The sequence below is a fragment of the Amphibalanus amphitrite genome, unplaced genomic scaffold, assembly GCF_019059575.1.
Source record: "Amphibalanus amphitrite isolate SeventyFive unplaced genomic scaffold, NRLGWU_Aamphi_draft 000247F_arrow, whole genome shotgun sequence".
In the NCBI taxonomy this organism is placed as follows: Eukaryota; Metazoa; Arthropoda; class Thecostraca; order Balanomorpha; family Balanidae; genus Amphibalanus; species Amphibalanus amphitrite.
The window spans coordinates 217,516-244,880 of NW_024881742.1; the positions used below are offsets into that span (position 1 = coordinate 217,516).

Consider the following 27,365-nt stretch of genomic DNA (forward strand, 5'->3'; position numbering starts at 1 on the left):
TCACCAACTGTATAATATATTTTGCTTAAGGTAATGAGTCCCGAGGGACTCGACATCCGGCGCCCCGATGCATGGTCCTTTGACACCTGGCGCGATTCGTCTTTGAACACGACGTAGTCACTGGAATTATTGCGTCACCGACACGGACGGAGTTACCGCGCCACAGAACGACAGACCCACGGGACGACCCGTTCCGCGGCCTGCTCCGTATGTTCGCGGCCACTCTGCACACATTCGGCTCACATTCGGCCATGGCTCTCGCACTCATCAGATCTGTATTGTCTTAAACTTACACCGACATGTTGGCACATCCCAACTCAGCTCATCCCTAGACTTGAGAACGCTCAACGTACAACCATCGCTCTATCACGCACACACTGAATGAAGAAAGCACAGCGGGCAACACCGCTGCCTTTTCATAACGGCGACACTGGTAACTAGATTGCACGGCCTGAAGTCCGTTATATGAACTGACAGGACGACAGAAACTTTTTAGCCGATAAAATACCGACCTTTCCTTTATGCCAGGTATGCCAGTCTTACCAGCTGTTGAGAGATATAATTTCATCAGCTGATCATCGTGTCGCAAATCGTTGCAGTGTGCACATGTGTGACAGCCGACAGGAACTGGTTCACTGTTTGGCTTAAATGGTGGTATAGGTAAATTTAGGATCATTGGTGAGAGCTTGACGCTCCAAAGGCGACAATTTTTTTTACACATTTCCCTTCAGTCTGAATATTCATAACAGCATACACATTTTTACATGCTTACGAGTACACACGACTGACCAAGGAATATCAACACGCAGCATTTCGCCACATTTACGGGAGCATAACCTTCCTTGGGACAGTGTTCTATTGACACATTTCATACCAGTAATAGCTAAAGTGGGACGAGCCATTTCTTTTCGACGCGTCAGGGCAGTCACACACCCAGCGCCGTGCTCGTCCATGACCGAGCCACAGCCGGGCCATGAGCAGGTCACACTGACACAGGACTGGGAGTGGGTGTGATGGGGAAACAGTCGCACACAATGCAGCCCCTTCCGTCCTCTTTGTAACCGCAGTGGGGCATACAGGTGACCATTGGACATGGGGGTCTAGTTGGTGGTAATGGGGTCGTACTCGGGGGACAGTCGCAGTCAATGCAGCCTCTCGCGTCCTCTTTGTAACCGCAGTGGGGCATACAGGTGACCATTGGACATGGGGGTCTAGTTGGTGGTAATGGGGTCGTACTCGGGGGACAGTCGCAGTCAATGCAGCCTCTCGCGTCCTCTTTGTAACCGCAGTGGGGCATACAGGTGACCATTGGACATGGGGGTCTAGTTGGTGGTACTGGGGTCGTACTCGGGGGACAGTCGCAGTCAAGGCACCCGTCTGAATCTCTCTTGTAGCCGCAGTGGGGCATACAAGTTACCATAGGACATGGGGGTCGGGTCGGTGGCATTGGGGTTGTTGTTGGTGGACAGTCGCAGCGGAGACAGCCGTCCGAATCTCTCCTGTAGCCGCAGTGGGGCCTGCAGGTGACTGTGGCGCAGGGTGGCCTGGTCGGTGGCCTGGTCGGTGGCCTGGTCGGTGGCGGAGGCGTTGTGGTCGTCGGCGTCGTGGTCGTCGGCGGACAGTCGCACTCGGAGCACCCGTCCGCGGTCCTCCTGTAACCGCAGTGAGGCGGGCAGGTCACAGTGGAACAGCCAGGTCCGCTCCGCGGCTCCGGAGTGGTGACTGGCTCACAGTCGCACTCAGTGCAGCCGTCGGCGTCGGTTTTGTAGCCGCAGTGGGGCCTGCAGGTCACACCCGGACAGGGAGGACGCGTGGTCAGCCAGGAACGCACGCGGGTGTCCCGCTCTGTCATCTTCTTCGGATGTCCCTTCTTGAGTTCACACTCGCAGACGATGCAGCCGCGCTCGTAATGGCTCGGGCAGCCGACGGGACAGAACTGGCGCTCGCAGACGGGCGGCGCCGTCCTCAGCTCGGGCACGACGTTGGTGGCGTTACAGTCGCACAGCGGACAGCCGTACTGGTCCCGGGAGACGACACAGTCGCTGGAGCACTCCACCGGCGCGCACTGCAGCTCGTCTGGAGAGTACAGGCATACAGACTGATTTATGACAAGGTGATGGACCTCGGTCTCAGGTCGACGTTATTGCATGATGTGACAGACACATAAAGAAGAGACAGAAATGGAGCGATACCAGACACAAATTGCCTGAGAAGATCGTGTTTGACGGTACCTGTTTTGGAGATGTGTTTTTATTCATCGACTTCACCTGTTAATGGGAATGTCTGTTGGCACAAATACACAAATACTCACCTGCTGGATCCTGTTTGGCGGGTGGGTGGCGGCACTCCAGGCTGGGACAGCACTCGCCGGCCCGGTACACTGCGTCGCAGCCCTCGCGGCCGACCGGCAGGTGGCACTGTTTGCCGGCACACTCGGGTCCCAGGACGGGCGGCCTGAGTACCGGGGCGACGCAGACGACCTCTGGACAGCAGGCGTCTGGAGCAGGGCGGCGGTACCGACACAGACCGCCGCCGGCGCCTGCCGGAACCGGGAGTGTGAGGGCGCGACCGATCCTACGGAGCGGGGGCATCGAGAGCAGCCATGTTAGTTAAAATAGAAACTAGAGCCTTACAAATAAGACAGCACTGCCTTGACAGTTACCTTGGACTAGGTTCCACCAGCTGCTGATCTTGGGACAGTGGATTCTATGGCAGGTCAGAGTCGGTGGTGTGACACATTCACAGGTGGTGCACCGGTCGTTCAGTCTGAGACTGAAGCCGCGGGCCACCCGATGGCTACCGAACGTGCACACCTCCTCGTCCGAGAGCATCCGACCTGCGGAGGTGATACAGCAGTGGGTCACAACGTCATGCCAACCTCCGCGTCCGAGAGCATCCGACCTGGGTAGGCGGTACAAGGAGTCACACAATCGGACTGCCATTTCGTCATGAATAGCGCTCATTGAGCGCTTTATCGTCAGGAACAGGAAATTTAATTTTCGCTACATTACTGCATAATGTACATTATTGCATAATGTATAATCATTTTTGAAACGTTTGTATGTACATTTCTTACCGATAATGATTAGTTCCACCGGCTGGCGTATTTCCGGGGAAAGATCTTCAGCTGTAAAATGTTTTACATCAGACTGTCAAGGTCAATGCGAGGAGATCGAATCGACATTTGATAGCAAACGTAATTCGGCTATCTATCCTGTTCAATCATGCGATACCTGTCTTTTTAGGTTTCCAATTTCATAAAGTCGCACGATCGTTTCAATGTTTTAGGTATAACCAACATAAGTCGTTGCATACTTTTTTAAACTTGCATATTTTCTGATGTTCAACTATAAGTTACTAATTGAACAATAGGTAATTACTTTATTAAAAGTACTCAAGGGCGCTCAACTTACGACACTTCCAGTCGACTGGGCAGCACTGTCCTCTGCTGTATACGGGAACGCAGCCTCGCTCGGTCATTCTGTGAGCAAGAAAATAAACAAAACTGGGATAGAACAAACCAACATGAAACTATAAAGTGGCTTTTAATGTTATTTTTTTTTCGTATATTTGTAAGTTAACGAAATAACGTAGCTTCATATTTTCAAGCACAAGTCAACATACTCTTCATTTAACTAACTTAGATCCGAAGCCAATTACAGGGCTTTGCGTTTTGAGCTTCAACTCCCTGCCACTCACTCTGAGTGCGCGTTGGGGCACTGAACGCGGTGGCACCTGACCGTTCCGCGCCTGCCGGGCACCCCGTCACAGACGCAGCGCACACAGTCGAGGTCGGGCAGCAGCGGCACCTCCTGCCCCCGGAGGTAGGTAACGCCGTCCACCTCACACACCACCTCCCGGCTCGGAGGGAGGACGCTCGTGGAGCGCCTCCGTCGCCTGGCTGCTGGGGTCGGAGGAGGAGTGCGATCAGAAACAGGCAGGGTCGCCAGAATGTCGGTAATAGGTAAGACGTTTGATTTGTTTTTAGTGGGCTATCATACCACAATGAACAATTTGATTTCGTTTTCAAACCCTTTCAAACGTTTCGTAATTAACACAATTCATAATTTACCGATCCCGTTTGGATTTTTCCACAAAATAATGATAAAGACCATTCACAATGCCAGTTAAGCCACAATCCCCACGTCACCCAAGGAAGGAGCACACACGTACAGCACTGGACGCTGACGGGGCAGCAGCGGTCGGGCAGGTAGAAGGGCACGCAGCCGGCTGATATCTGGTTCCAGACGTGCGCCGGGCAGTCGACCTCGGCACAGTCGATGTGCGCGCCGCTCTGGCGCGTGCTGACACACCGGCAGCTCTGTTTGCACGGATCCAGCTCACTGGCCTCCGGCACCAGGTCGCCGTGAGAGTACTCCCTGCCGCGGTACTTGCACTTCTCGAGGCCCAGCTGACGCAGAACCGCTGCCGTGGATGGTGAGAGGTGGCCAGGGTGTGTTAGAGACCTTTCTACCCGACTCAATAATGGCAGTTGTTGGCTTACTTCGCCGTGACAGTGGCTAAGATGCTTGACTCTACATAGCACATGCTTCAAGCAGATTTGTCTTTACTTTTATCAAACCAAAACGTAAACGCATGTGCGCGTAAGACGCACTCTGAAGCATTCCGCGCTCAGACAGTGATCCAGTAAGAGGCTTTTCCAGCAAGTTGTTGAAAACAATGGGCTTATGGCGGAGCTGTCACAGGTTGTCAGCTTCCCCAGCCAGTCTTGCGACTTACGGCACTCGAAGCTAGTCGGACAGCAGGCGTCATTGTCGTACACGGGTTCACAGCCCTTCTCCGTGTAATACTCGTACAGAGACCACGGACACATCCTTCTGTCGCAGTGACTATCTGAGGACAGGTGCATACAATGCCGGGTCGCGAGTAAAACTTTAATAGAGGCATGGAATGTGTGCAGGTACGGCCCAATCCAGCAATATGCAAAAATAGTCTAGAAAATATAGATTATAATTCAAAGTGCGTAATCAACAGTGGTCATGATGTTGTTGATTATATCGTGAAACATTCTTTAAAGTTTAAACAACAAGCAAACATAAATATAAACTCCCTAGTCCCTACTCATCAAACACATTTCAACATGTAGTATTATCCCGTCTTACGAAAAAGCGAACCTTGGCTGGTGTAGGTGCCGCCACACATGGTGATGCAGGCCTCGAGCGTTTTGAAGTTGTTTCCGTTCTCGCCGCAGCCCGAGAAGCCGAACTGTCTGCACTTGCCGGCGTCCGTGTCGAAGAAGTAGCGGGGGATGGTGTCGAAGCAGGGCCCCGTCTCCGCCGGCAGGCGGCACACGGCCGTCCCAGAGGGCTGGACGGAGCCTGAAGGGAGCGACGGGTGTCAGACGGAGCCTGAAGGGTGCGCTGGGTGTCAGCAGCAATCAGAAATGACACAGGAGAAGATGAAATGAAGTAGCCTGAGAGAGCTTAGACGAACGACGAAGCTGACGAAACGATTCAATCACGATGATTTTGAGACAGGGAGGCTTACATATAAAACAGCAAAGCCCAAGCGTATGTAGATGGCTCAAAATTAGACGGAGATCTCACCGGGGTCGCAGCGTTTCTTGCACTGCTTCCTGGTCCTGAAGAGGTTCTGAGTGCCGTGACAGCCGCCGAAAATGTAGCGGCGACATTTTCCCCTGACCGGATCAAACGTCCAGCGGCGGATGAAGCCGAAACATTTGGGTTTGTCCGGGTCCTCGGGTGGCAATCGGCACACAGCGTCCACCTCTGCCGGCACGGGGGGCGGCGGTGGGGAGGCTGGTTTGGAGGGAATCAGATATGTGTAGATTAAAGCACCAGGTCCTACGTTTACCTACATGTATAAAACATTTAGCTCATTTCCCAACTCTGCTCACCTGGTTTTAGACTGGGCTGAGTGTCGCAGAGTTTCATGGTGCAGACGGCCCTTCCGTCGATACAGCGGCAGCGGTTACAGTCTTGGGTCCATATCGAGTCCTCCCGACACTCGCCTGAAGGGGGAGGGAGGAGTAACGTGTCACTCATATCGAGTGTCACATTTATCAGGCACGAATAACACCAGTGGGTGACCGTAGTTGGCCTCCCATAAAAAGACGGAATTATTCGTTTATCTCGAAAAAAACATGAGTGAGAGACCAGACCAATGCAAACTACAGATCAGACTTTATAAAGCCTATAAGAATATTATCTTACCAGTGACCTCGTCCTCAGCTTTCGAGGGGCACAGCCGTTTGGTGCAAATTGCTTTTCCGCCAACACAGTCACAGAAGTTGCAGTCCTTCTTCCAGACGCTACCCTCCACACACTCTGTAAAACGTACAAATGTGTAGAGACATAGAAGGGACACGACTTAAAGTATTAAGGGTCATAAACAACATATCTTCCAGGACAAGAATGTCGCTGTCAATCCGCTCTAAAGCCGCTCTCAATAATTCTAAAGCGACAAAAATTAAATAACAGCAGTCTGAGAGTACCTAAGTAAAATATTCAAATGAACACGATGCATATGTATCATCTTCGTTTTCAAGCATAGAGCCAGTAGGCATCCGAATTTGGTCATTAGCGGCATCGCACCTGAGGCTAATGGATCTGCGTCGAAGACGGGCAACTCTGCCGGGCCCATGAGCGCGGTCCACGCCTGGTCGAACTGGATCTCCTCCTGGGCACAGATGTTGTTGGTGCACACGGTCTCTCCGTTGAGGCAGTCGCACTCGTTACAGTCCTCCGTCCAGGAGATGCCCTCCAGACACGAGTCTGTCGGAGACGGTGACAGAACTTCAGACCTAAATACAGCCATTTACTGAAGAGTGAAGAAGGAGCAAATGCCATAAATACAGCTACACAGTATACATATCAACACTGCAAACAAATTTATCGAAAAAAAACTCCGTGTATTACTTCTTACGCCACATCAAAAAGCCTAAACAGGCCCATACCTCTCTTATCGCCCTCCAGCCGTTCGGCGAGAGACTGACCTGGCTTCATGCACAATGCGCCGCAGCCGTTGGAGCAGCACTTTTCATCGCCCTCGCACATGTCGTCGCCGTTGCAGCCGTTTATGCAGACCCCGAGGGTCCCCTGGGGCACGTACGGGCAGTTGCCCGGCTTCTTCTTTCCACCTGCGAAATGATAACAGTTGGGTTGGGTGAGCCATGTGGATGAATAAAAAAAAGGTTCCAAGCTGCAAGAGTCCTGATACACACACAAGTTGTAAATAGTTCCGCTACAACAAATTATTGAATGCAAGAAAAATGTTAGTAATTATCAAGTGGTGAGGTTTCCGTGAGATATCTTGTTATTTCTCCCTCTCTCTCTCTCCCTCTCTCTCTCCCTCTCTCTCTCTCCCCGTCTCTCTCCTCTCTCTCTCTCCCACTCTCTCTCCCATTCTCTCTCCCACTCCCTCGCCCCCGCCCACTCACCGCCCCTGGCCAGGCCGACGCAGTGTTCCTTGGAGCACACCACGCGGCCGTTCTGACAGCGGCACGTGTTGCAGTCCTCCTGCCACCGCTCGCCCTCGTTGGAGCACGTCTCTCCGTCGGGGACGACGAACCGGACCGGCACGCCGGGCCGGCCGCCGGCGGGGCACGGCCGGCGCGTGCAGCGCGGCTCGCCGCCGATACACTTACAGCGGTTGGTGCACTCGTCGATCCACTCCTCGCCATCACGGCACGGGCCTGTCGGAGGTGAACGGACAGGGGTGGGTGTGGGACGCTGGATGATATTCAGCGTCCAGAATATCATCTTTCTGGACGCTGAGATGGTATTCTGGACGGCCAGAATAATTATGCGAGGCCAGTGTGGGCTGGATGCTTTCCAAATGTGTTTATATTTACAGGCTTGAATAATGTGCAAACATTTAAAGTCGCTATTATTATGGAAGCCGTCTGAATGCTAAACCATCATATTTGCGCGGCACATAATGATTCGATCAAAAGACACCATAGAATGACCACGAACTGCAGACATGTGCATGGATCCGAGAAAATGGATCTGGGATCTGATCCCACAGATCCTGATCTCGGATCCGACGGGATCATACATCCAGCTCTGTAATTAATCGAGAGATCCGTAGGGATCACAGATCCGAGTCTCATTTTTTGCTTGAGATCCAGTGAGATCATAGATCCTCACTTATTTTTTGTCAACACATATATATAAAAAAAACACTTGTTTCAACTCACAAACGTTCTGTTTTAGTGATTTTATGTGATCGCACGTCATAATCCATAGTTTTGTGTCACTTATTGGCATAGAAACCTTTAAAACATGGTTTCAAATGTGGTGCATGTTGGGATCCACTCATATAATAACAGGTAGATCCCTGTTCTTTATTTATCGTCAAATCATATGTAAATCATAGATCCAAGATGTATTTTTCACGCCGGACCGGTGGGATCATAGATCCCAACCTGTACTTTGCTTCGAGATCCACTGAGATCATAGATCCATCACTTGGATCCATGCACATGTCTGCCACGAAGGTATTTAAAATAAGGATGTACGTACGATAATCTATTCGGTCACATACCCTCGTCGTTGGCCTCGGTGGGTGTACAGATGTGCTCGGAGCACGTGACCACGCCGTCCAGACAGGAGCACTTGTTGCAGTCCTCCTTCCAGGAGCTGCCCTCGTCACTGCACCGGTCTCCGGCTCTGGGCAGCTGCTCGATCGGCACTCCCGCCTGCGGTACACGGGTCAGGAGGGTCAGGAGCTGCCCTCGTCACTGCACCGGTCTCCGGCTCTGGGCAGCTGCTCGATCGGCACTCCCAGTCCCGCCTGCGGTACACGGGCCAGGAGTGCGGGAACTCCAGGTCAGCGTCTCACTCGGTACACGCGTAGATATTACTGATAGCTGCTGAAGAAGATGTCAGACCAAGAAGTGACATCTTGGGAAGGCGTCACCAAAGCGTGTAATGTAATCGCCGACATATTCGTTATGCGGCAGATGATCTGGGGTAAGACGCCAGTACCGAGAATGGGTGTAACGGTGAGGGTGTCTTACACGCATACAGCTTTGTCTGTCGCCGGTAGACATGCGGATTTTCCATTTATAGCTCAGTACGACTTGTAGTTACAAAACGTTTATCAGTCAAGCTCCCGCTCTGCGATCCATTCGGATATGTCAGAATTACAAGACCAGTGTACTCATCTAATTTGCTTTTCATCAGTCATACTCCCGCATAAACGGCCTCCAAATATTTTCCGAGTATGTATATGGCTCTGCACTTTTATCCAACGAGCAGCTCAGCTAGGCTTAGCCTTTGTAGCAGTCAGCTTAGAGTCAGCTCATTGTCAGGTTTTGATTTATTGTATAATTATTATATGCTCAAGTAAAACTATGGCAGAATAGGCGCTAGCATCTTTGATAACTATTACATATACAAAAAAGATTAACTACCGTTAACTGAGCAACTATGCTGACAATGTGTTTGACAGTCGAAAAATGAATGTCTGCTCTAATCAGACGGGTGTTATGCACCTAACATTTCACAGCAGAGGTTCTTACGCTGAAAAGGCGTTGGTATAGCGACTGACCGTTTTTCCGGGCGGGCAGGCCTTCGACGAGCAGGTGGGCTGTCCGAGAGTCGTGCACCGACAAGTGTTCAGACACTGGTCGGTCCACTTGGAGCCCGGGACGCAGCGGGAACCTGCCCGAAATACGTCAGAACTGGCTAGAGGACATTCTCATAGTGGAGTCACGGTATCACGGAAGGATACTTGAGAAACGAGATTATGCTCATTTCAGTTATGCGATGCAGAGTGCAGACCAATCCTGTTGAGGCTGTTAACCATGTTTTCCCACTGCACCGAGAGTTCGTCCCAGCTTTATTTCTCGCAGTCTAACACCCCGCCCCATGTTTTCCATTCCTCCCCTCTCCCCTGCGTTTTCCACTCATTCCTCCCACTTCTCCCTCATGTTTCCCACTCACCTCTCCTGGCGACAATGCCCGCCTGCGCCTCACAACGGTTCTCAGTGCACGTGACCCTGCCGTCGGTGCACGAGCACGTGTTGCAGTCCTGGCGCCACGTGGCGCCCTCGTCCGTGCACGTGGAGTTGACGGCGCGCACGAACTTCTTGGGCACGCCGTACTGGCGGCCGTGCGGACACGACCGGAGCGTGCAGAAGGATCGTCCGTCCTCGCTGCAGACGCACTGGTTGTCGCACTCGTCCAGCCAGCTCGAGTCGGGTCGGCACTGCTGCACTGCCGACGGCACGGTCAGGTCACGGGTCAGGTCACGGGTTGAGTCACTTGTCAGGTCACTGGTCAGGTCACTGGCCAGGTCACGGGTCATGGGCCAGATCACTGGCCAGACTAGGGATTAGGGTCAGAGGGAAGGAACAGGTCACTCGGTGGATGCATCAGTGTTAGAGGGACCAACACTTTGGAGCTAGGGAATGAGTACTGTTTGCTTGATGAACAGCCTGCATACCGTCACGCCAGAGATGGAATTTAAAATATTCTACATACGTCCTTCACCGTTCATGTCAACCTCACCGCGTTCATGGTTGGCTGAGCACCCTACTTCATGTAGGCACAAAACCACGAATATATGCATCAGACCTCGGCCAAGCAGCCCCTCACACAGCACACATACCAGCAATGCACGACTCTCGCTCGGTTCTGCAACATCCGGGCTCCTTCCCGTCTCGTCTCCCTGAAGTAGGTATCCCTGCCCTGACCTTGACCGTGACCTTGGCCCAGTTACCTGGCACGCCGTGCATCTCCTGCTCTGGCGGGGCGCACGTCTCTCGGGTGCACGCTGTCACCCCGTACACACACTGACACGTGTTACAGTCGTCCAGCCACGGGTCACTGCCGTCCTCACAGGGTTCGCCCAGCTTTGGTCGTTTCTTCACCGGGCGACCCGCCTGTAATTGAGGTCATAATGAAGGACGTAATTCAGAGTCGTACTTGGTGATTTGAAGCTTACCTATGTAAAGATGACTGACTGGAAATAGTGCGGCTGCATCGGTCATAACTCACACCCCCGGCGCTATATATTGACGTGTAAAAATAGACAACTGTATTCATAAACATGCCATAATTCATGCACCTATCAGGCGTGGAGGCAATACCATACGAGACTGTTTATTTTTGGTAGCCATATGGCACCGGTAAATTCTCACTGCGCCTCGAAAAGGCCAGACCACACAGGCACCCGGAATCCCTGTGCATGATAGGTCAAGATACTCGTAGACAACAACATCTATTAAACATGCTGCCCACCGCATTGCTGGGACGAGAGCACCAAACCAGTATAATTTTTTAAAGCTAACGTCAAATCGCCAGGACCACCGTCTACGTCACTTCGCGGTGACGTCACTATCCACGTCACAGTCTGACGTCACTGACCTGTTTTCCGGGCGCGCAGACGTTGGTGGTGCACATGACGCGGCGGCCGGGGGAGCAGCGGCACGAGTTGCCACACTCGTCCGTCCACTCGGTCTGCTCCTGGCACTGTTTGTCCTGACCGGTCCCCGACTCGCGAGCTGCCGGAGGGTTCCAGAGGTCACCCCACAGCCGAGCGTTCCAGGTAACCTATCGGCAGTTCCGTCAGCCACTCGGCCGCAGCGCTGGCCAACACGTGAACGAGTTTTGCCGGCGTGCATATTGAGTTCGATCTCAGCTACGTTGCGGCGCAGTTGGCTGCGTTATTTGACTATCAGAACAATATCTCCGGGAAGAGAATTCTTTTTGGAATGCGCGTTTAATATTCTGGTCAGATATAAGGCTCCAGCGACATCTTGGGGCTCAAAACTGTCGCTAATTTTGAGGAAGGCTTGAGATGAGTTTGATATGCTTAAGCAGCCACGGAACCCTCTGCATGAAGTATTGACTATTCTTGGCCCTATGCGTTTCCAGTATTCATTAAAAAAATTAGCAACTGCTTGCTCCATTTGGTGCAATCGATGCTAAGCACGCCGTTGTAAGTACCAGAAAGGATGCACGTTTGTAGTGCTTGTATGCGTGAGAGTACGCCAAAAACGCGAGCATAAATTTTGAAAACATTTATTGCACATAAGTGAGTAATGCCCGCACCAAGCTGTCACAAGCACGATAATATCAGCGCCAGTGATATCCTCCCGGCACAATAAGCTCGTTCGCGCGGCTCTAGTACTGCGTTCGGCGTCTCGTTTCACCGTCCTCACCGACCAGAACGGTGCCCCTGAGCAGCCGGTGACATCGGTGTTTGGTGCACCGCACCCTTCCGTCCACGCAGCGGCACGTGTTGCACTCGTGGAGCCACGCGCTGCCCTCCTCCGAGCACGTGTCCCCGTCCGCCATGATGTACCTGAGGAGCGGGGCACGGGGTGAGCCTTTTCTTAAATAATTATGCTTTGCGAGGCGATTTATCTTATGTATTGTGGATTCAAAGAGTAAACAATTTTGCGCGAACACAGCACAACTTGGTAATTTTTAGCCTATCGCGGTTAATCGTGCATAAGATAGTGTCAAATCTTAGCTACTTAGTAATATTCAGCCCGTATGCTTTACCGGTCAGCAACAGCCGTAACTAAGCACGTCTCCCCAGCTACCCTAAATGATTCCATGACTATTCCTCTTTGCATCTACAACAGTAATTACAATACATTTCCAAGAAGGAACGTCGCATTACTCCGAACCTCTAAGCTATGCACCTAAGCGGTAAAATACGAGCCAAATGTACACTAGCGGGGTCAGAGCTGCTGCTACGAGCGGAACTCAGTTGCAGCAGAAACCCGAGTCGCCGAACCCGCATGGTTACTAGGCACCCACCCCTGAGCTGCGGTGCAAAAGCTTATCATTGTGAGAACTGCTAGTTGGAAGAGCTGTTAGCTATGAGAGCTATTAGAACTGGATAATAACTGTGAAAATGGGAACTTCGAAAGCTGTAGGCTGTGGGAGGTAAGGGCTGTGAGAGCTAAGAGAACTCAGAGCCCCAAAGACTTGACTGTGAGAACAGAGCTCTGAGGCCTGACTACCCTGTGAGAGCCGCGAGAATTCCTCTTTCTGAGCATCTGTATTCATCCGCACCTGACGGGCACCATGGGTCGTTTGCCGGGCGGACAGGCCATCATGGTGCAGGAGGAGTGGCCCGTATCCGGACAGAAGCACGTGTTGCCGCACTCGTCGATCCAGCGCTTCCCCGGGGTACAGGTCATGGCTGAAACACACGGGGAGGAGGTCGTGTGTTAGTTAGTGGGCGGCGGGGGATCAGCGGAACGGACAGCTGAGAAACATTGGTCGGTTCGCTTTCTACATACTCTGGAAGTTTTGAAGAAAATAAAATTCGGGTGTTCTGAAAGAAACATCTTATTACCATATTAAACATCACTGGCTAGTCGATGGGTTGGGGTGGGGGGGGGGGGGGCATTTAGGGCAAATGCCCCCTCCTCCTGCAGCGCCAGAAATCGACGGAACTTTGCGTTTTTTTTTTAATAAAACGAAAATTTAACAACATTTATGAGGGAATTTTGTTTTCAACGGCACAGTAGTGCGTAAGGAATCAACATCCGATGAGTTTTTGGAAGTTGGATAATTTTTTGAGGGTATGCCCACGCAGCGTCCAAGAACGCCTTTCTGGATCCGCTAGTGTGAAACATAAACAAGCCGACTAACACGTAGGCTGCGAAACGTCTAACACATAAATGTGCCTGTTCGAATACTCACCCATGAACGGTGAGATGAACCGGACGTTTTGCCTCCGTTTCTTGCAGAACTTTTTGGTGCACTTCACTAGTCCGTTGGTGCAGCTGCAGGTGTTGCAGTCGTCCTTCCACGACTCGCCCTCATTGGTGCACACGTCACCGTCGAAGGTGATGAACTTGACCGGTTTGCCGGCAGTCCTCCCTTCGGGACAGCCCATCCTGGCGACAGAACACATTGTCACGGTTAGACGCTTATAAAGAGAAGTGTGGGCAGTTGCACCGGTTCGTATATATTACAAACATCTTTATGGCTGACTTTTGGACTTTATCTAAGATGCCTCGCGTCATTTTAGGAAATAATACAACTGTCGCCTTTCGTATAAGGCATTCAGCAACAGACAGATAAGCCGCATTTTTGACTGGCTGAGATTTATCTGAGGTGTGGTGACACCGTTTCCATGTGTGGTTGACAGCGCAGGTGTGCCTGTGTTGCACTGGGCATTCGCCTGTCTCCTGACAACAAGCTGGAAATTCGTCGACAGGCCGACCAGAGATTAAGAAATCGAGTGCCAACGACGTGCACGATAAGTCTCCCAAGCATGTCCGTTGGCAGGCGACAATTTGTCCGGAATGGACAATTCGGACACCCCTAATGAAATGGCCTTTATCTGTGGGTTGTTGAGTCTAACTATCGACACGTGTGTGCCGGAATTCGATCCCCTGTGTGCTAGTTGTGTAATGTTGACGTAACAGCCTTCGACTCGTTACACCGTCACGTGAAACCAGATACAATACGAACCTCGTTTGCATCTTCAGATTAACTTAGTCAGCGACGCAGGTCAACCACATGCAGCGTTCACGATAGCGTTGGTACTTCTTCATAATACTTTCATAACACTTTTTCTAACCGTGCACTGGCCCTAGCCGTGCCTTGTGCGAAGGGTCCTCCGAGCCTGCCTGCCGAGCCGTGCCTGTTTAGGAAGGTCCTCCGGATCTCCCAGACCTGGCCCAGAGTGGTCCCCCGAGCCCATCCTATGACTGGTGCATGGAGTGGTCCTCCGAGCCCCACTGACCTGGCCCAGAGTGGTCCTCTAAATACCCCATCCCCTGCCCCAGAGCGGTTCTCCGAGCGCCACCCACCTGGTGCAGAGCGGTCCTCCGAGGAAGCAGCTGCAGATGTTGCCGCACTCGTCCTCCCAGTTGGTGTCCTCCCGGCAGCTGAGCCACTCCGGCTCGGGCCGCAGCGCCGCCCGCTGGCTGAGCTCGGCACAGCCGCGCTGGGAGCACCTCACCAGGCCCGAGGAACACCGGCACACCCTGCAGCCCTGCTCCCATCGCTCGCCCTCGTTAGAGCACGGAGCGCCGTCGTCCAGCAGATAGTGGGAGATCACACCCTCCTGAGGCAGAGGGGGAAATACAGAGGCATTGGATGAGGCAGGTGATACTAAATGACACCTCAAATTGATAGGGTATCTTCTGAACCTACTGGGAAAGTTCCTGAACACAATATTCTTCATCGATGTTTCGTGCCACATTCAAATGCGGTGTTGAGCCAAAACGTAGAACTTTATGCGATGCCTGTACTACTTCTACATAAAATGTTACCAGAAGTATAAAGATGTCACATTAAAAAAATGAAAAGGTCAACTAACGTATCAGCAAACGCAGCCGGTCATTCAGTGTTAGCCTACTATCGGGCGTTGCAGTCGCTTTGCATTGCGGTGCTATTGCGTCATGCCGTATCGCAGTCCCCGCTCTCGGCTGCTTTTCTCGTCCCACGTGTTTCCCCGCCCTCCTGACGTTTCCCCCATATGTTCCCGCACCCGCCGACATCCCCGCCCGTGTCCACACACCTTCCTGCCGTAGGGGCACTCCCTGAGAGTGCACGAGGGCACTCCCCGGTCGGTGCAGTAGCACTGGTTGTCACACTCGTCCACCCAGCGGGTGTTCAGCTGACATTTGCCTGGAAAGGAGGGGAGGGCGGCAGCCGCCCGGGTGGTCCGTCACTCGGCGCTCAGAGGCCGTCCAAACTGAACGGGGACCGTGTAGAAGAATGGAGATGGGATCGGGGAGAAGAGGGTAGGCGGGCAGACGGAAAGTGGATAGAAAGGAGAAGAGGGAAGACTACGAAAGGAGAGGAGGAGAAGACGCTGAACACTAGCCAATTTCTCTCAAAGCTAGGTGACCTATGATCTGAGAAGAAAGCAAAACGCGGTTCATTATCATGTGTTTTACTCAATTAGGTATGTTTCGTTATTTCAATTATTTATCTCTTTAAAGTCCCTTACAGTCCCTTACAGTCCCTTACAGAACAGGAGAGACATTACCTATCTCTTCAGTCAGGCATCATCTATTCCAAATCTGCTGTATCGCCTCGCTTACCGTACTTGTTGTGCTGTACTCCGGTGGGGCAGAGTCTGCGTGTGCAGCGCACCACGCCGCTGACACAGTCGCACTCGTTGCAGTCCTGCTTCCAGCGGCTGCCCTCGTTGGAGCAGGAGTCGCCCGACTGCAGGATGGGCCGCCGCCGGACCCCTGCCCGCTGACCGGGCTCGCAGGGCAGCATTGTGCACGAGGCCAGCCCGTCCCCGCTGCACTCACACCGGTTACCGCACTCGTCCTCCCACTGCTCGTGCGGCTCGCAGGTGACTGATAGGGGGAGAAACGGGCAGAGTGATACGGAGATGAATGAAGGGTCTCGGTAAACATGTTTTGCTATATATCGTCAATACTAACAGCCTGGAGTTGTCTCATCACTTGTGACTTTCAATAGTCGTAGCTGTCGCAGGTTAGCGTGACTGTGCGATAATGCTGGGAGTTTCGCTCAGCGGGGATCCGGTTCATACACAATCATGGAGTTAGATTGTCGTCTGCAGCGTCCAGCAGTTTCCGCTGGTCATCACGCCTTGTTAACATCCGTGGTTTTGACATGACGTGAAGGTCGGCCATGATGAAAGCCTTCGGTGATGGGATTTATCTGTACTAATCTATTATGAATCACTCCCCAGTGATTGTAGCTTCCCTAGCCACAATAAGATTCAATTGTGCCTTGTTTCCTACCTCGATGAACACGTATATATCACGCGCTAAATGCTGCTGAATCGTCTCTGCAATCAACGTCCACCGTCCTGTATACACCATTATTACCTCCATTCATGATGTCATTTAATTGATAGGTATTCCATGTATAAATAATGCAATTAACTTGAGGCTTTGGACCGCCTCGACTTATATCCGCTCATTGTTCTCTCTCTCTCTCTCTCTCTCTCTCTCTCTCTCTCTCTCTCTCTCTCTCTCTCTCTCTCTCTCTCTCTCTCTCTCTCTCTCTCTCTCTCTCTCTCTCTCTCTCTCTCTCCCCCACCCTGCATCTAGCCCTCTCTCACTGGGTTCTCTCGGCGGTCGGCGAGGACACTTTTCTGTCGTGCAGACGGCCTTCCCGCGCTGGCAGGAGCAGTTGTTACAGTCGACCTGCCACGTGTCGCCGGCGGCACACGCGTCCCCCGTTGTGCGAATGAAGGTCATGCTGAGGTCACTGCGCACGCGCGGAGGGCACGAGCCGACCGTGCAGCGCCTCTTCCCGGCGGGGTCACACAGACAGGTGTTACCGCACGCGTCCTTCCATTTGGTGCCGGCCAGGCATGAGGCTGCGGACAGGACAGGGGGTCAGCGGGGAAAGTGTGGGTAATCGCTGATCAAATACGGCATTAATTTAGGAAATATCTTGTAATTGCTCAACTATTATACATTCTTTAGATCAATAAAGTCGTGCAATACCTACCACATATCAACTGTGTGTTAATGGCGTTCAGACAATGACGTCTGAAAGACACGTTCTGAAAATCAAGCAAACTTCCTCTCGAACTGCCTCGGCCCTCTCACTGGAGCGGCTTAATGGCTTACAGCCGCGCCCCAGTCGGCCCTATCCGTCTCACCCTCAGTGATAGGTCTGCGGTCGGTGCCCGAGCACCTGTCCTTGGTGCACACGATCACGTTCTCCCGGCAGCTGCACGTGTTGCACTGGTGGCTCCACGTTTGGCCGCTGTTGGCGCACGACAGACCGTCTGGAACAGCGCGGTACACAGAGGTTAGTGAACAAAGCCGAGAGAAACACGAGTAACGGTGGCTCTGGGAAGAAAGGAGCTGCGCGATAAAATAATTGTGAGAGACAGGCGTGCAAGTGTCAGAAAGCAGCATATGTATAGTGAAACAAAATTAGTTAATAGTTTGCCAATGTTGCAGGTATCCTGCAACAGCATCATGCACGACTGGGGCACATCTTCGCACCAGTATATCATCGTATGGGAATCGAACGAGTGCTGCATCTCGACTGAGCGCGAACGTCTTCCTGAGTTTGTGAGCCTGACATAGAGACGAAGTTCGATACTCTCTACAAACTACATCTCTCCACACTTTCAGACTGTGCCAGCTGTGCATGCCTATACAGGCGGTGACACGGTGTGCTGACACGGCGATGACACGCGGTGACACGGCGTGGTGTCACGACATACAGACGTGGAGGTGGTGATGTGTGATCGCGGAGACACTCTCCTCAGAGTGGTGTCAGCTGTGCAGGGTGGTCGGGACACGTGACTTTGATCTGACCGCCTTAGAGACAGGCTCAGAGCGGAGTGGATGATCGCGATATCAAGGTCGCTTCTGTCACTAGATGACATGGATCGGCATAGAAGCGTCTCTGCAGTCGCCTGCTTTCACTCGTAGTGTACTAGGATGTTGAGAGACCAGAAATAGGTACTGGCAATTGTAGCTCCATCAGTATTCGGTCACCAGGAATGGAATATATTCAACCGTTGCCTCTTTCCCCATGACAAAGTACGAAATCAGCAAATCCAACAGGACAGCCACCCAGCCCTGTGTTTAAGCCTCTCGCCCGCCCGGACGGGAGGGGCTCCACATCCGGCGGAACCAGTGACGTCACCGTCGGAACCAGTGACGTCACCGCCTGGGTCAATGCCGGCCGGCGCTGGATGCCCCAGCTGTGCCGCTGGATGCCCCGCTCGGAATATGCAGTGACCGCCGAATACGGCAGTTGGGCGCGGGCCCACCCTCGGCACCGTCTCTGCCGCTGGCCGGGGGAGGACGATCCATCACCGAGCACCAGGTGGGGCCGCGCCCCGGGGCGGATGACTTCACCCGTGTCTGCTCAGATGCTCTCTCCGGCATCCGACGTCATTTGTCACTGATAGTAAACATTACAATGTGGATCGCATTCATAACGACGCACACAAGATTGATACAGGTGAACTATGATAGAACTGCACAAATAGACAAGCTCAGTCTTGGAAAGCATTCACTTCTGTGTGATCAATGGCATCATTTGTAACCTGCATAGCCTACTTATTTATTTCCCCTTAAGCTTGCCATTTACTGCGCTAGTTTCCTTACCGGAAACTGGAAAGCAGATTGGCCACTTCAATCAGGCGTCCTCGACTTTCTCCCGCACCCTTTTGCATCAGCATTGACTTCCACAGCTGCATCTCATCGTGGAATCTCTTCCGACACCGTCGAGTTCTGGTCATTCTGTGCCAAATACGCCCGCGACGGGTGCGCCATCCGTGTCCTTATCGAACAGACGGCGCCTCGATCGGGTGCGGGGCTGTTGGCTATCGTGCTCACCATCGACACATTTTCGGGCGCGGGGTGTTGTAGTGGCACGAGCCTGTCTGGTGATCTGGTGACGGTGTCGGCGGGGGCGCCTAGCGCGCCGTGAATAGACCTCGGAGGTGACGCGTCGCTAGCACAGGGGTCACACCCTCGCGCCGGTCGATGTCCGCGATCCCGTCGGTTTGGTAACTCGGGGGTACGACTACGGTTTCTCACAGGCTGCCCACGCAGTTCCAATGGCGCAGCGCAAAGCCAGCTCACCACGAGGCGACCGGGTTCGGCTGAGTGATTCGGTCATAACTCTGAGTTAAAACCGATTAGCGATAGAGTTATTGAGGAGTGGTTGAAGCTGCTAGCCTTTTATGTTGACGCGGAGGTTCACAACGTAAAGAAGTAGTTAGAAGGAGTGGCTGGAGCTCTTTGTGGGATTGAGTCGCCATCGGCAATATAGTGGTGTCGTTCTAATGGGCAGGACAGCAGTCGTTTGAATTACTCAAACTAATTTAAATCTATTTCAATATTTCCGATAAATTGGCTAAAGTCAACAAAGAAGATGACCTTGCACGTGCACCCATTAATTTGACCCCATCTCTGACTCTCTCCATATTAATTCCAGGCCAAGTAAGTCAATGCTAATTACTGTTTACTTTCATAGAACTGCACGTTTCACATCTGGGACGTGACCCACGGTCGTGTCCTGACGACGGTCGCCGATGTTGAGAGAGTTTTTTAGCGTCCATTATCGCCCAACGTGCTATGCGCGCCTGGTCACTGATACTTGAAAGTCTATCGCGGGACTTTATGTGACCTCGTGGTCAATTGGCGCAGTTGGCTATACCATGGTCGATGAGTTGGTCGTGTGTGGCGAACGCCATCACTACAGGAATACAGCTATCGCGTCTCTCCTGTAACTGAACTCAGATAACGTTATTGAGAAAGAAGTTAGGAATATCAAATGTCCTCTGAATTAGGATTTGTTGCCTTTAAAGCCGCGGTGTTTCTATATGACATTACCAGACTCCCTAAGCAAAAGGCTTACCTTTTAAATCGCATCGTACTTTTAACACCGGTACCTGGCCTTGTCTAGCTTTTCTAACATTCCTGACAAGCCATTGGTGATTAGTGGCTAATTATCTCGATTATGGTCATTTATCAGCTAGAACGACTAAACTTTGCCTCCTATCACTTACATTGGTTCATAAACTAATCAAGACGCCTATAAAGCATTGAAAACGTTTTACGTCCGCCAAACTCGGCTTTAACTGTGACAGAACACCTACTTATCAGTCATGTTCCCATTTGCGGATATTTCATCATCCGTCTCCCACACCCTAGCGAAGCATCTCCGGGATGTCGGTGGCCCTCGGGCCCGCGGAGGCGGCCGAGCCCATCCTATAGGCACGTGCATCTCTGGTATCCGGGAGCTGACCCAGCTCTAGCTGGTGAGAGGCAGCGGTACCGCGCTGCTCCGAGAGGCAGCGGTACCGCACTGCTCCGAGAGGCAGCGGTGCCGACGTGGCACCCCGTGTAGGCGCCGCCGGGCCCTGTCCTGGAGATTGGGTGACACAGGGCTGCGGGACCCGGATACGGCGCTGACGTAACGGGAGTAGCCACGTCACGGCTGATGCGGGCCCGATAGCGCTAATGGCACTGGAGATTTGTCCTCACCAATTGGCAAATGATGGGATTTGTGTGATGTACCGTGGTTTTGACGGAAAGATATGGGAAGGCTTGTCAGACACGATGGCGGATGTGTTGGTGACATGATTGAACAAAATCGTGGGTCGGTAAATGGCACCTCTTATTTCAACGTTATCTTTTCCATGTTGATGTATTTGCACTTCGAATCAGAATATTTTCTTTGAGATGTTTTCCGCTTAGATTCATAGAATACCGCCCTGATTATGGTGTATGCCATCGTTTAATGAATAATCGGTACCTATTTAGGGTTGATTGTCGTTCGTCAACACGCTGAAATCAATACACAAAAAGACTGTATCATTTCTGTGATGCAACACCTCTTCACGCCTATGCCAGGCCACCAGAGTCATTTCCTCCTCTTCTCACGCAGAATTAAAGAACGTCCTCTCTCTAGGTCACACTTTTATCACGTGATAAAACGGCATCGAAGTTCTGAAGCAAGACGGCTTATCGCTCTCTGGCGGACATGACTTGCTAAGCAGCTCCGAGTGAGGCCATTTTGCTAAGACAGCTCGGCTGCCGGTCGGGCCTGACCTCAGTGCATCATTCGGCGACCCCAGTAGGTACCCTGTGACCCGCGCGGACCGGCGCGGCGTGGCTTAAGGAGTGGCGCGGCGTGGCGAGAAGCGGCGCGGTGCGGCGTGCGGTAGCGCCGTCGGTCGTCGTGTCAGCCGCCGTGTCACCCGGTGTCAGATCGCGCCGCAGTGGCCGCCAACCGGCGCCCATGCAAACGAGGAGCACTCCGCTGATCATTAGACGAGCACCCGTCTCCGGCACGTCCGGAATGCAGGATACGACCGCCCAACCGCGCACGCGACAAGCAGTTCTGGCTCCCTGCGCACTCCGGGGGCGATGGGAGCCCGCCGGGGCCGGCCAGAACTGACCCCGAGTGATGGTCTTTCCAGGGAGCGTCTGCTGACGAGCCGTCGGGCTGCAATGAGCCTGAGCTGATGAGACAGGGGAGCCGCACTTACGCGGGCCGGAGTGCTGCTCACGGAGTTACCGACGGGCCGACAGACAAGTCGATGGCTTATACGGCGGCTGGATGGCGCGGACGGCTCCGCGGAGTCGGGCTAGTTTGAGCGATGGGGCTTTCAGGATGGCCAGAGCTCTCTCCACTCGGCATGCCAGACTCGCGAGGAATCTGAGCGGTCCGGAGGCCCGCCAATGTCAGAGGCCATAACGGCACGTGAGCTGAACGGGAAGGCAGGAAGAGGTCTCAGCAATAAAAGATGAGATTCTAACTCAGATAAAAGCAGCGAAGCATGCTCTTGGCTCTACCTACCAAAAGTCTAATAAGGCAAATTAGACCACACGCATCCTGGTATAGTCTGCACTCGAAAATCTTCATATCTATATCCACTCTCTCTGGACTTCACTACCGGTAGTTAACAGCAATCAGTCCCTGCCACTTACAATCCAGTGCCCGCTCTTTGTCCCTCGTCAGTTCCTGGTCAGCGGTGGCCCCTTGGCACCCGAGGCTAAGATAATCGGTCGTACCTTCGGTTCGGCGGCGCCAGAGCGGCGCCTCTCGAAGCCGCCAGCGCGGCGCCGCTCGAGACGCCAGCGCGGCGCCGTTCGGTGGCAGCCGCGACGCAGAGTCTGGGAGCTCTCCGGCTAATTTTTTACTCCCACCATCAGTCGGAGTTAGGCTGTGCAAGTCGCGACCAGCGTACGTGACCGGGCGGGCCGTGTCCGCCACTGCCCGCCTGCTGATTGACTGCTGCGACGCGAGCTCGACGTCGAATGGTGCTTCAGCATGTATTACTTCCTTGAATCCGTTCGCTAGGCGTCCTTCTCCAAGATAACGGTAAAGGTGTGAAGGATAATTAGACTCTAGAACTTCCGTACAACCAATTACGTAATAAACGTCTCAGTTCATGCAGAAATATCGAGGAATTGGGAAGCACCTCCAGTTAGCACTGCTTAGTGCGTATTAGTCCCGGTTACACAACTGGCCAGCAGCTCAGTATTTATAGCGGCTATCCGGCCGTAATCTTCGGTCGTCTATCTCCGCCGTCCGCGGCCATCAGGTCGACACTGCGCGGTAGCCGAGCGGCTCGGATTTGTCCCCCCTCACTGCCGAGGACAGACGGCACAACCCCAGGCGCAGCGCTGACCTTGGGTCATCGACGCCGCCGCCACGAAAAGGTCATTTACGGTCCGGTATGCTGCAATGCTGCCAGGACAGTTCAATGCAGTGGGGACCCAACCATGACTAAGTGAAGCCTTTCACGCAGAATATATGCTGTAACAAAATCCCTGGTAATTTTCATGGGCCTTATAAGTGTTTTATGCGCCTATCTGGGAGGTTTGTGCGGAAAGTCAGCGGCAGTCAGCAAAGGATCTGCACATGCCTGTCCTGAACTTACCGACTGTATTGCCCATTTGCGCCACAGGTATGTGGACATGTTATGACATCATAGACCAAGGAAGTCACCGCTCCTAGGCGGATGTTGCCCGTCTATAGACTATAAACAATCTCCATCGGGCACCGACCATCGGTATGTCGCTGCGTCAATGCCTGCGCGAGCATTCCTCGAAATAAAAGCTCCACTTTACGACGTGATTATGCAGCAATCTCTTCCTCGAATTCTATCGAAGTTCATCCGACGGCCGCGCTGTACCGGGCTGCGCGTGATGCCTATCATACCATCACGCTCTAAAGCCGGCCGTCGCGGGTGAATCATTGGAAATCCGGGCATCCGTCGGCACTGTCCACCGCGCTGTGTCTAAGATAAACACACTATTTATGTGGAGTGTCCGAGGCAGGGCTGACGGACTCGGCGTGCGACGGTCGGCGGGTCGGTCGGGCCACTATAAACAGGCACTGCGAGCCGCGTACGGACGGCGCAACACACGCGGCAAGACGCTATACCGACAGGCCGTCTCCACTGAGGGAGCGGTGACGTGTGTGTGTTGTCACGGGAGAGGAGCAGACTAGTGGCGTCATTAGGGTAGCTGCTGGCGGCCACAGCGGCGGCCGGTGCACAGAGCATGGGTGGTGGACAGCATGGTCTGTATGTACTCTGCTGGAGTGTTACTCGTTTGATGATTGCTGCATAATTCATACTCTTCATTTTATGTTTGTGAAATATGCTTGCATTGCCAAACAACTCGAGTGTTCATACGAGTGCTCTTTCGTCTTTCTCTGAACAAACTCTGAGCTGTACTTTTAAGGAACAACAATACACTATCCGAAGTTCAAGGCTTTATCGTGTTTACCAAGGAAAGACTGGCATAAGAAGTCTGAGATGTTAAATCAAGGTTCCAGAAACTAGGTCATGCCCCGGTTTCTAGATTACAAGGAGACTTATGTACCTACTTTTCATATGGTGCTGATGAGCTAAGAAGAATTGTCACCAAGAAAAGTCGACCATGCCTTTTTTGTGATTGATATAGGTATCACTTGCCCAGTGCCGCTCAACTTAGTCCTTTATGTATAAAAACATTCTTAAAGTGCTTGTAAAAGGAATTGTCAATTTGGTTGTTAAATCGAGGAGCGCAGTTCTCCTGTTTGCTGCGCTGGTCAACATTCGTCCATAAGGAACTACTTGCATATTTTCTTTGGATGCAGATGACCACTGTAATTTGGTGCCTAGATATACCATGGTAATATTGTATCACATCAAGTTTTTTCTTCTTCTTCAGAAATCGTCATCTAAGCCACGGTGCACTACACAGACTTGCCTTCCTTTCCGGTGTGCACTCTGCATGGCATCACATTCTTATCTGTCACAATATGCAAACGACTCCCATCTGATTGAAGATAGCCGTCAAGTTCAATAAACAACAACGTTATGAAAGGCGATTTTTCATGCAACTCAATGATATGTCACTCATCCGACATCAATTCCTTAGAAAAATATGCATGCATATGTAGGTACCTACAGCCCTCTGCACTCTGCGTGGGTAGGCATTCTTTTTTCGACAAAACCGAGAATAACTCGAATACCTACTATGTATGTATGCTATCTGGCACTCGGAAATCGTAACAGCAAGGCGCGCGAGGCTCCGCACCTTAGATTGGACTTATCATGGTATAGATTTTCCATCCAGTTTGGCAACAAAACGCAAGATTATATATGCCCCCAAAACAAAGTTTTGCGTTTTTCTGCCACACTAGGCGTATACTTTGTACAGTGATATACCTAATCGAATGAGTGGAGCATGGCGCATCTATGTTACAGTGAGTTTCGACCGACTGATAACATAGTCTTTGAGTTATCGATTTGTCGAAAAAATAATATATACCACGCAGTGTGCACAGGGCTGTACAGTGTACATACATCATTCGCGGAAAACAGCGTCGTGCATTTTAAACTGTATGTTAAATCATGCACATAAGCCAAACACGTATATAAGCAATAGGATGCGTGCGTTCTACGGATTGTTTATGAGACAGCTGACAAGGAAAAAGCTGTCCTAGACGGGGGCAAAAGTAACAGCTCTTCGCCATAAACGAGTGTTGATGAAAGACGTCGCCGTCCATGGCAGGTTTACGACGGCTATTCGAAAACCGCGTCCACCTCTGGCACATGGGGTGTTTCCAGTCTCTGAGCGCAGCAGCTCGCATGTATGCAAACAGACCTCTTTATAGCCCACTTACACGTGTACTGGAATGCGAGAGCTGCATACTTTGTGTGGCGGAATATGACAGCGGACCGTTTCAGCGGCGGATGAGTGATGAGTGACACCTTCTGAAAGACACCTATAGCAGCCACTCATGGGCAGGGCGCACTCTGGCTGTGAGGGGATCACCGAGGCCGAGTAGAAATTTTCAGTGTTCTAAAGACAGCCAACACTAAAGACAAGTCACGCAATGTGTCTTTTTGGCACGTACTTACGTAATTGTTGGCTCATAGGCTACCCATAAAATAGGCTAGCCATATTTTGTAAATAATTTTCGTTTTACAAAGTGATGTGTTGCAAGAAGTCAACATTAGACGATTATCTAAAACCCAGCATGAAATGCATTGGCCTATCGAAAAGTATGCAAATCTATAAATCATGTCATTTCATCCCCGATACGTCATAAATCACTATCGAGCTCAGCAATATTAAATAATAAAGAAAAACAAGTGTATTCCTTACGTTGGATCACTTTGATATGAGCTACAAAGAATTCTCGTTAGGTAACTATATTTTCAATGCATATTAAATGTCAGCGGAAATCCATTGAAAGAGCGGCTAATGACGGTCATATTAACATTTGTTTGTACATTTAATCACTCAATCGCAACTGGTTGGTGAACCTTCCTCGAATGTTTTTGCTCTTTCAGCCCTTATGTCCCCCACCAAAACCTGCTTCAACACTGAGAGGACGAGCGACTGCCCACTCAAGGCATTTAAGTCACCAATTTATAGGGCACGAGGCAGAACGGTTTATAAACATCACTAGCTCGTGGAACGGTGGTCGCTACACCCCGTCACCGCCCACGTCCACTGCACAGACGTCTCGTCACGGACCCACCTTGTGATAGCGCCACTCCGATGACGGCTGCGACCGCCGCCATCCTGATGACGCCTGCAGTGGCCATCTCCGCACACCCTGCGTCCCCGCGGCCGGAGAGCGTCCCTCGCTCGGCGCACAATGCACAGTCGCGGCGGCGGCGGCGGCGGCGGCGGGGCACCAGCGGCAGCGGCGGCCGCTCCCGAGCGTCTGCCGCGCCGACCCAGGCTCGGAGAGTATAAACACTGTCCGAGCGGAGCTGGACGACCCCCCTCCGCCAGGCACCGCCGGCCCACCCGGCTGGACGGGGCGGCACGGGAGGCCGCGTCACATGGGCGGCACGGGGTCGCCGGGTCACGGCGCACGGCACGTAACGGACTTGTTGTGAGGTGGCTTGTAGCAGATGACACCCGTTACTGGAACTCCGAGGCATTGGCCTAGGTTAGTTAACCCTATTCCTGGCGGGCTCCGACGGGACAAGAAACTGGCGGGGGGGGGCCGATTCGGCCCCCCTTCAGATCTCAAAAACTACACATTGCAGCGACAAACGGCGAACGGCGTTTGATAGGTCGTTTAAACTAAGAAACATAGAGACATAAAACCAATACATTTTTTGTTGCTCTCGCCGAGGCGATGCGAAATAAGTATGTGATGACCTTCACAGGTCAATTTGAAATTTGACCCGAGGTCAAGGTCAGGTCATTCATCAATGAGGTTGTGGGGTATGGTCATGCTGCATACCAAACGACAAAATAAGCACTTCATACTGCATACCAAATAAGCACTTCATTCCGAGTACATATTGTTATAACTGGTATCAATCATTTCATCTAATGAGCTTAGGCAGGTATTAATGTTTGCCACCAAACGACGCGCCTTGACCAGGCGAGCAGTTTGGTACCACTTACAAGTCTTTAGCACCATCATGTCGTGATTTATTGACAGAAAAACGATTTA

At 52.1% G+C, this 27,365-nt stretch overlaps 1 protein-coding gene across 5 annotated transcripts; it reads right to left on the minus strand.

The window, feature by feature from the left end:
• Positions 1 to 26,622, minus strand: LOC122386337 (kielin/chordin-like protein). Of its 5 annotated transcripts, none has more exons than XM_043375448.1 (30): positions 26,430 to 26,617; positions 17,566 to 17,694; positions 17,017 to 17,277; positions 16,016 to 16,282; positions 15,487 to 15,596; positions 14,774 to 15,030; positions 13,656 to 13,852; positions 13,020 to 13,149; positions 12,155 to 12,297; positions 11,358 to 11,494; positions 10,711 to 10,873; positions 9,933 to 10,205; positions 9,538 to 9,650; positions 8,530 to 8,683; positions 7,421 to 7,675; positions 6,977 to 7,120; positions 6,576 to 6,755; positions 6,195 to 6,308; positions 5,879 to 5,992; positions 5,568 to 5,750; positions 5,136 to 5,339; positions 4,741 to 4,854; positions 4,174 to 4,425; positions 3,700 to 3,904; positions 3,414 to 3,481; positions 3,077 to 3,127; positions 2,663 to 2,836; positions 2,312 to 2,539; positions 1,476 to 2,076; positions 1 to 1,253 (listed from the first exon to the last, which is right to left on the minus strand). In XM_043375448.1, the coding sequence occupies exons 1-30, from the start codon at positions 26,494 to 26,496 to the stop codon at positions 983 to 985; spliced, it is 5,559 nt and encodes a 1,852-aa protein (XP_043231383.1). In that variant the 5' UTR covers positions 26,497 to 26,617; the 3' UTR covers positions 1 to 982. The 5 variants fall into 5 exon arrangements, with proteins under 5 accessions (XP_043231383.1, XP_043231382.1, XP_043231380.1 ...); XM_043375447.1 differs by having other exon boundaries at positions 1 to 1,195; positions 1,307 to 2,076; XM_043375445.1 differs by having other exon boundaries at positions 1 to 2,076; positions 26,430 to 26,622.
• Positions 26,623 to 27,365: the final 743 nt, after the last annotated feature.

Coding starts and splice junctions, on each gene's coding strand:
- LOC122386337 (XM_043375445.1), bottom strand. CDS start 26,496: ATGGCCACTGCAGGCGTCATCAGGATGGCGGCGGTCGCAGCCGTCATC. Junction 10,874..11,357: donor TCTGCGCGCCCGGAAAACAG/GTCAGTGACGTC, acceptor CCTCAATTACAG/GCGGGTCGCCCGGTGAAGAA. Junction 6,756..6,976: donor CGCATTGTGCATGAAGCCAG/GTCAGTCTCTCG, acceptor CGTCTCCGACAG/ACTCGTGTCTGGAGGGCATC.